Here is a 9,466-nt window from a genome sequence, read left to right as displayed (position 1 = left end):
TATGACCTGGCCTGGCAAAAATCGCCTGGTGGCCTTTTTTTAGTGAGACCAATGCCCAAATGGTCTGGTGAAACCTGTCTTATGGCCTAGCCTGGTGGAACCCGTCTTGTAGCCTCTTCTTGTCTCCTTAATCTCTTTTCTTTTTTGAGGAAGGCAATCCCATCATTCCTTATCACTAAAAAACATAATATATGAAAATATCTCGTTAACTTTATTACTGAAATAAATTCTTTATGTTACAAATATATCGGGAGTGGGGAATCACTCGTCCCTCCAACTTGGCCAGCTTATGACATTTCTGTGCAAATGAGCTCCGAGACTTTTAAAAGGTCTTTTTCAACTTACCGGACTGTCAATGACATTTATAGTTTGCTTACTTTTCCTGATCATCCCTAGGTCCTTCCTTTATTATATGTATAACCCCTACAGGCTCTCGATCAGGGATGGTTTTAGGAGTTGTTTTCTAGGGCTTAAGTCTCCACTCTTCCCTGCCCTTTCTTGTTAATTTTTGAAGGTGTCATCCCTGATAAGCCCCTCAATCTCATCCTTTAGTTGCCAACATTCTTCTATTGTGTGACCATGATCTTTGTGGAAATGATAGTACTTGGTCCTGTCTCATTTCTTTGCTTTCTCGGGGTTGAGCTTGGGTGGCCACCTGATTTTTTATTATTTTTTCTGATCCACATCAAAATATGAGTCCATGAGTCATTCAATGAAGTATGATTCTTATACTTAGATCATCCCTCTTTTGGGAGATGGGATAACTCTTGAGATCTCCTTTATGTCCTCACCTCTCAGACTTTTGACTATGCTTTTGGTTTGCCCTCTTGTCTTCTTTTAACACTTGGACTTCGTCATCCATCTTGATATACTTCTGAGCTTTTTTCATCAACTATTGATATGTCACAACTGGATTTTTAATTAAGGAATTGATGAATTTGACGTTGCGCGTTCCTTTCTTCAATGCTTCACACACTATCTCATGATTTAATTCTTCCACCTATATGGCTTTAGCATTGAACCATAAGATAAAACTCCTTAAAGACTCTCTCTCTCCTTGGTGGTTTTTTCGCAAGTCAAAAGAAATTTTTTTAGGAAGTATACAAGTAATAAATCTAGATTTAAATAATGTATCAAACTGTATAAAATTTTGAATTAAACCTGAACTCAGATGTTGGTACCATTTTTTAGCCAGACCTGTGAGCGTTGATGGAAACACTCAACACAATACAAAGTCGTTGACATCCTAAAGTTGCATGGTTGTCCTAAAGATTGTCAGGTGGTTTTTAGGATCTAATGTTCTGTCATACTTGTCCAAGCTAGACTGCTTGAACTTGGTTGGAAAGGTTTCTATACTAAGATTTCATCCGAAAGATGTGAGGCACCTTATAGGCCAAAATCCTCCTCTTGTTCCTTTTGGTACTTTTGCATGGCCCGTACTAGCTTCCAATCGATGCCTTTTAGAGTTTCATTTGATTCATCTTCACACTCAGCTTTTTCTTTAGGCCACATTTTGATCGCTTCTATTCGAGCCCTCGGGGTGTCTATAGAGACTTCCTTCCTTCTTCTGGGAGCCATGTTTGATGCCTCCTTCCGTGCCTTATACTACTAGAGACTAGCCTACAGACTTTGGATGTATTGGAGTATCTGTTCTTTGTTTAAATTATTGAGGTCTACTTCATCGATAGGGGGCATGTTTTGTCTATTTTCAGGGGCGAAAGAAGCGATGACACCTTCATTGGTAGCAATATTAGCAGCAGCTCGCGAACTACCAGCCATTTTGAGAGTGAAAGGTCAGAGAGATATTTTCCTTCGAGAGAAAGAGTAGAAAACTGGACGTAATACAAATAAATAAAGAGGATTCAATGGAACTCCTGGCAGCGGAATCAAATGATATTGCAGAGATGAAATCGATGACGTGCCCAGAAGGGAGCTACATTGCAATTGGCTTAGACATGGAAAGAAGAGAATATAAAGTGGTAGGTGCCCATAGCAGCCACTCTGACGCTCAAGCCAGTATACAAAGAATAGAGAAAATGCAATGAATAGAGAAAATACATTGAATTGTTTAGAACTTAAATAGTGTAAGAGAATAACGTACCTTTGTCTCTGTTATCCTTTTCCTTTTATACTGTAAGAAAGTGGAGATAAATATAGCATTTTTTTATAATTCGGTAATGATGTGGCCAGCTATTTGATAAGGGATATTGCCAGCTTAATAGGTTGGTGATCCTATGATTATTGGTATAATGGGGATACGCTAGACTACGTCTGATAATGATAACTTTGTACTGAGAGATGTCTTATACAGGGCAGGGCGAGTCTTAATGATAACTCGAGTATTCGAGATATTTAGGTCTTCCTTTCCCTAGGACCACATATTCTTGCTATGTGACCTTGTCTAGTGGTGACAGTCTTATTTTGGACATTTGTTATGTAGTATTAGACATAATATCTATTTTTAAAGAAAATATTTTTTCAACATTCGTTTGTAGAACTGTTACAATTACAAACAAATTTATATTTGTTATGAATTCCATTTGCATTTTGTTAAATTCTTGTGTGTATATAAAGTTACCACCAAAAGACGACCACTTGACATACACCCAAAAACCTATATGTATATCAAGCACTGTTCTAAATATAAATATGTGTTGAACTGAAAATAAATTATCTATCATCAAATTATTATCCTGCATATATAGTGTGATCAACTATTTATTCAATTGTATTTTAAATTTTCTTTTTATTTATTCAAAAAATAAAAAAATTTTATCATTATACTTTTTATTTTAAATAATAAAAATATTATAATATATATCGATATTAATTATATATTTATCCAGTCACATATATTAAAAATAAAATATACTCTAGATCGTTGAGATACTCCTAATATTAGTACTGAGTTGTTTCTCACCTATAATTAAAAAATATATATATCAAAGAATTAATAAATATTCTTTAATGAAAATGTGACATATGAAATGCATATTTAAATATTAGAATATTTGAAAAAAAAAATGGGGCACTCTAACATAACTAGACCTTTCTCCAAATTTTACAGAAGCTCAGCAATATTCAATAAACTAAAAATTTTATTTAAATCGGCTCATAAAAATTATAAATTTTAAAAATATAAGTGCATCAATTAATTTAACTAAAACTATTTCTTTTAAATTCTTAAATAACAAAAATTACTCTTTAAATAATAAAAAAATAAATTAAATTATAATAAATTAAAAATCATAACAAACTTATATACTTTTTTCTTTTTTTTATTTTAAACTTCGTGGCCCCTTTTTTCGTTAATAGGCTGAGAGTTATACATACTGGTGATTGTTTGCTTTGAAATTTGCTTGTTTAATGTAGAGTTGTATTGGCATAAATAAAAATTCTATTCTAATCATACTAACACATGATATAAGAAATTCATAAAAAGAGTGAATGCTTGTTTAAGTAATAAATTTTTAGGTAAACTATTTAACGCTTAATCAATCTGAGTGAGCTCTTGGAATTATAAAGACTAATAAATCTCTATTAGAAGTAAATTATAAAATAAAAATTTGAATTCCGTAATAGTGTTATGGAAAAAAAATTTACTGTTATGGTTCTTATACTTTTACTTCATGATAACAACTATGGTTTTTATGAAATTTTTTTAATTAGATTTTTGTTTACACTAAACATATTACTTCGTTTAAAAATATTTATTAATAAAGAATTCAAATGAATTCTTATATGATAATACATTTTTTTTTTCTAAATAAAATTTTTTTAAGTTAAAAATAAATAAATTATTTAATTTTAAAAAACTGAAAAAGAATAATCAAGAGTTTTTTTTATTAGTAGTTAACAGTTATTCTGTTAACTACAGAAGGATAATATTAGTAACATAACAATTTTTTTTTAAATTGAAAAATTATAATTATTTTGTTGTGGTATCTACCAGAATCACATTGAATAACTTATGATATATAAGAATTAAAGATCAGGATAATAATATATCTCGCTAATTAATAGTTTTAATACATAATTAAATGAAGGTCACAAGAAAACATAACTAATGACTGCAGTTAGCAAGGGTCAATCCAAACGTATTCAGATTCTTCGTTAGGCTAGGATAATCCCAGTTAATAAACATCGACGGCTTCAGATTCGTCGTCCGATTTCCCGTTACTGAGATAATGATGTCTCTTAAGATAATCGATAACCTTCCACAGACCTCGAACCAGCCTGAAACGGGCACTCTGTTTCAGTTCTCCGGCCTTTTAAAGGTCTCAAGGACAAGCCGTAGTCAACAGAAAGGGCTTCTCCGTGACCGTCACAGCCACCTGCCTGAGTTGTCAACTCTGATCGACTGTACCTCCGTTGAGAAGATGAGCGGTTGACATCGTCCTATGGTTTGAATAAAGAACAAATCCTCACTGTTCAGTTCAGATGCAAATATAGATCTTGAAGAAAAAAATAATTCAAAAGAATTATAGAAGGAGAAACAAAAGACGGTAATATAAGTGCAGAAACCTGAAGCATAGATCGAAGACCTGTACAAATATCACGCGTCCGTTTCATAGATTTTCTATTCACAGATTTACAAAACACTCCACCGCTACGAGTGAATCCACTCACACTTTCTTGGCTATTCGAAGCAGAAGCAGAAGAAGAGCTGGCAGCCGGTGGAGGCGTTGTAGATGACCACGGAACCACCTGACTATCAGTATCCACCTCCTCCTCTTCCTCGGCAGGAAGACCATCAGTGTCCTCAGTGCTTAAATCCTCATTAGCCTCCTCAGATTCTTCTTCTCGTTCTCTAAGATTCGCTCTATTTGCACATCTGTCGCAGATGGAAACAGCGCGGCCGAGTTTAGAACCGATAGCTTTCCAGTGAGTGAGAGATTGACAAATCTGGCATAGGAGGCTGCGCGCGTGTCGAGCAACCAGAAAGTTGGCTCCGTGAACTTTAGCATCGCAATACCAGCAGAGGCAGGCGTCGTCCGATTGGCAGTAACTTCTCGCCGGAAACTCGCAAAGCTCGCATTTCTTCATTTCGCTATATGCAATTGTTTTTTAATATTTCAAATTAATTTTCTTTTTCTCTACTTGCCCACTTTTCAATTGCTTTCACTGCCCTGGGATTTGCTCTCACTACGAGGCTTGGAGAAAACGGAAATATAAAGGAGGGGAGGGTAAATTTGTCATTACTAGGAGAGGCAAAGACCTGGCGTTTTGTGCGACAAGTCCAAAGGAGGCAAGTTATGGTGAAGCAGAGTACCAGGTGTTGGAGCGTGAGCAAGCAGTGGGTTTCTGTGGTTTCACGACTCTTATTGATTTGGTTTCCTGAATTGGTGCGGAAGATATTTGTGTTTTGAATTCGACTTTATTTTTTGTGGGGACAGTGTGGTGACGTGTCGTTCGATTGGCGAGAGAATAGTAACGAGATTCGGATTCGCTTACGTGGTTGGATGTCAAAAGTGGAACGAATGACGTTTTACGATGGGTCCCGCATTCCCTGTCCGATTTTTTTACCATTCCATTGGGTTCAAAAGTGGTCTGAGCCTACTCCGTACAAAGCAGTACTTAGTCCTCGACTGCGTGGATAAGATTAATTTTCGGATAACCTGATATGGATCAAAGTGTTTCCATACGGAATGAGGTCTCGATACATCAGACTCAGAGAACAAAATAGCTAGAAAATCTTGGGCTTTTTATTGTTTTAAATTTAAAAAAAAAATAAATTTTTATTAAAAAAGGCAAAATTTCACTCTATCGCACTTTAGAAATCTCAATTTAAAAAATGGTAGATCTCATTTTACGAGTGATAGATTTTTACCGCACTCAAGCACGGCACAGGTATTTGACCAATGGCCGGTCACTTGCTCCCTCTCTTCTCCTTAAAAACTTTCATCCCTTTTCCTTTTCCTCTTCTCTCTCCATAATTCTTCTCCCTTTTCTCATATTTATCCCCCATAATTCTTTCCCTTCTCTCATATTTCTATCCTATAATTTTTCTTCATTTTCTCTTATTTCTCTCAAATTACTTTTTTATAATTCTTTTTTTTTCTTTCATATTACTCTCGTATATTTCTTACTTACTAATTCAAATTTTTATTTATTATTTAATCATCTATAGTGAAATAGAAATTTTAATCAAGATAAATATGTATTTTTTTTAATAATTTTATGTTTATCAAATTAATTTAAATGAAAAGACTAATAATTAAAAAAATATTTTTATTTTGTAATTTTATCTATTTAATCTGATAAAATAATTTGTTGGTGGACAATGTGAAGTTGTGGTCGTCTGTAAGTAAGTCATTATAAAAATATTTAATATTGTAAAAATAAAAAAAATTAGAAATAAATGGCTGAAATTTCTTTTATACTGTGTTTAAAAAAATTTTGAGTTGGTATGAAATAATAAAATTTAGATATTTAAGTTTATATAATTTTTTTTGTTTTTTTAAAAATATATAATATAGTATTAATTATTATCATACATTTTTATTATTTATAATTAGTTTCAAATATAGATGGATTGTAAATATTTTTTTATAAAAAAAATTATTATATATTTTATTAGAAAAATTTTTATAGGGATAAAAATGGATAAAATATAAAAATTTAATAAATAAGTGCCTTACAAATATATATATATATGTTTGCTAGAAAAAATTTTATAGGGATATTCAATATGATAAAAATTAAAAAAAAATTAATTGCTGAAATTTCTTTATACATAGTGTTTAAAAAAATTTTGAATTGGAATGAAATTAATAAAATTTAGATATTTACGTTTATATGAATTTTTTTATAGAATAATTTATAAAATTTAGATATGTAAGTTTATATCACATTGTAATGGGATAATTTATATACTTTGTTGAAAAAGTGTTTAATTATAAAATTATAAATTTTAATTTAATTTATTTGTTCAATTATGGTATATTATTTTGTTTAGTTTGTAATTTTTTAAATTATAATTTTTTAGTAGATGAATTAGGAAGAGAAATTATTACTCTGAGTGATGATACTGTATTTTAAGACGGACACATATTTAATTTTGGTGTGGGTATAATTATGTTAGTGAACAGTTTAGAATGTTTCATATTAAAAGGAAGAAATTAATATATAAAAAAATTAGTGATAAAAATTGTTCGTGCCATTATTAAATTATCAATGCATGATAATGTGATCACAATTATTATTTTTAAACAACCAATGTTGAATAATGGTATTATGAAATATGGATTAACACAACTAAGTGATGACAAAAATATGTATATAATGTTTGACCATGTGTAGACAATTAGGCCAATAGATTCAATTGTATTATATGTAGATATTTTATCTCGTCATTATATAACAGAGGATAGAGGTGTTGTTCTTCGAGTCGTTGTAGAGCGTGAGGGTGAAGAAGTTGTTAAATCATTGTGGAGGGTGAGGGTAAAGAAAATATTCGGGATGATAATTATCCAGTTGTAGGCATAGGAAGTTATAATGAAATACACGAAAATGCACAGAATGTTGGCTAGGGTGAAACTGATGATGATAGTGATTTTTGTGATGATCTTGATACTAATAGAGATGATCCTTATATTGATGAGGAAGAGATATTCCAGGTGGTTAATTTAATGATGGTGATGATGATGATCTAAATTATATAATGTGTTTTAGTAGTAATTATGAAAATTCTATTAAACCATTGATATTTCTACCTCTGTATTCTAAAATCAACTCTGATGTAATGAGAGTTGATCCTTATGTAAAGGATCCATCGAATTTATTTTGGAATAAGTCGAAAGAATTCTTCGTTGGAATGATATTAGATCTCGAGAAATTGTTGTTGTTGCTGTGCAAGAGTACTATATATTGCGATATTATTAATTTTATTATGATGAAACTAAGAGTAGGACATGTTCGATTAAGTGTGAAGATAAATTATTTCATTGTCAATTACACTTTCATGCATTCCTCAAAGAAAATACTGATATTTGAAAGATAACAATATATCATGGTCCGTATACATGTAGAAACGTAGGTGTAAATAAAGATCACAGTCACCTTGATTCTTGATTTATCTATGTATTTATCTTACATATGATTGAACAACAACTAAAAGATTGCTACTCCTGAGCGTGAGATCAAAGATAAGCTTGGATATGAACCGTTTTACAAGAAGACATGGATGGGAAAATAATTTGCAATTGAAAAAATTTTTGGTGGGTAAGAGGAATCATATGGTCGATTGTTAAGGTTCATGCATGCTATTGTGAATTTAAATAATAAAATAGTTGTCACAATTGAAGATGATCTATATTGGATTGAAAGTCATTTGGATGCGAACGTTAGAGTATTTGATAGAATATTTTGGAAATTTAAATAATCAATTGAAGGATTCAAGTTTTACAGGCAAGTAATCTTTGTTAATGGAACTTTTTTATATGGAAAATATAGTGGCTGTATTCTTTGCACTACCGGACTTGATAAAAATAATATGATATTTCCATTAGGATTTGTTTGAGTTGATAAAAAGGATAGTAAAAAATGGGGATACTTCATGGATTTTTTTCGATTATATGTGACTGATAGAGAATATTTAGGTATCATATCTGACAGATACAATATAATTAAAAAGGAAACGCAAAAGGATTAGTAGTAGCTCCACCAGCCAACCATCGATATTGCATTCGGCATATCTTGAGCAATTACAATACAAAATTTTAAAATGTTGATATGAAGGAGGCTTTGGCCAAGGCAAGTCAATTATTCAATTTTCATATAAATATGTAATTTGTTTTGTGCCATTAATTCGTGCATAAAAAAATAATATTAAGTACTTGTACATTTTACTTTCAGCTAATCAAAATCAGAAATAGAAATTTTATGATACTATGAATAAGATACGAGATGTCAATCTTGAAATATTTGAGAGAACCCTTAAAATACATTTAGAAACTTGGACACGATCACATGATGAAGGAAAAAGGTATAGATCCATGATAAATTCCATTGAATCTGTCAATGGAATGTTAAAAGAATTTCATGCATTGCCCATCACAACTATGGTGGAAAAAATTTGCTATCAATGTGCTAACTACTTTGATATACATCACATGACTATTTGGATCAAATGCAAATGGGACATACTTTTACACATGCATGTGCAGAAATAATTCGGAACAATGAGATGAAAGCAGCAAGGTATCAGATGACATGATTTAATAACGAGAATTTAGTTTTTGAAATTCTTACTAGTAGTATTGGAAACAAGTAAGTTGTTGAACTAATTACAAGTGCATGCATGAGTGGTAAATTTCAAGAGATGCGAAACTTAAGTTCACATGCCATACCAGCTTATTTGTTCAAATCTATGCATTATGATCAATATGTTGATACATATTACACCTTAGAATGCATACTAAAATGTTACGGCAGTATGTTCAATCCGTTAGGACATTTTGATTAC

General features: G+C 31.5%; 1 protein-coding gene across 1 annotated transcript; it reads right to left on the bottom strand.

Moving 5' to 3' along the window:
* Window positions 1-3,959: 3,959 nt before the first annotated feature.
* On the bottom strand, window positions 3,960-5,294 carry LOC110628816 (zinc finger protein CONSTANS-LIKE 4). Its single transcript, XM_021775624.2, has 2 exons — window positions 4,525-5,294; window positions 3,960-4,398 (listed from the first exon to the last, which is right to left on the bottom strand). The coding sequence occupies exons 1-2, from the start codon at window positions 5,044-5,046 to the stop codon at window positions 4,198-4,200; spliced, it is 723 nt and encodes a 240-aa protein (XP_021631316.1). The 5' UTR covers window positions 5,047-5,294; the 3' UTR covers window positions 3,960-4,197.
* Window positions 5,295-9,466: the final 4,172 nt, after the last annotated feature.

The sequence above is a fragment of the Manihot esculenta genome, chromosome 12, assembly GCF_001659605.2.
Source record: "Manihot esculenta cultivar AM560-2 chromosome 12, M.esculenta_v8, whole genome shotgun sequence".
In the NCBI taxonomy this organism is placed as follows: domain Eukaryota; kingdom Viridiplantae; phylum Streptophyta; class Magnoliopsida; order Malpighiales; family Euphorbiaceae; genus Manihot; species Manihot esculenta.
The sequence above is the reverse complement of the archived record's forward strand: the minus strand, read 5'-3'. Positions and strand labels throughout refer to the sequence as shown.

Excerpts from the sequence above, each read along its gene's own strand:
- LOC110628816 (XM_021775624.2), bottom strand. The coding sequence starts at position 5,046 with ATGAAGAAATGCGAGCTTTGCGAGTTTCCGGCGAGAAGTTACTGCCAA. Across the intron at positions 4,399-4,524 it reads GTCTTCGATCTATGCTTCAG|GACGATGTCAACCGCTCATC; the intron begins GTTTCTGCACTT and ends TTCAAACCATAG.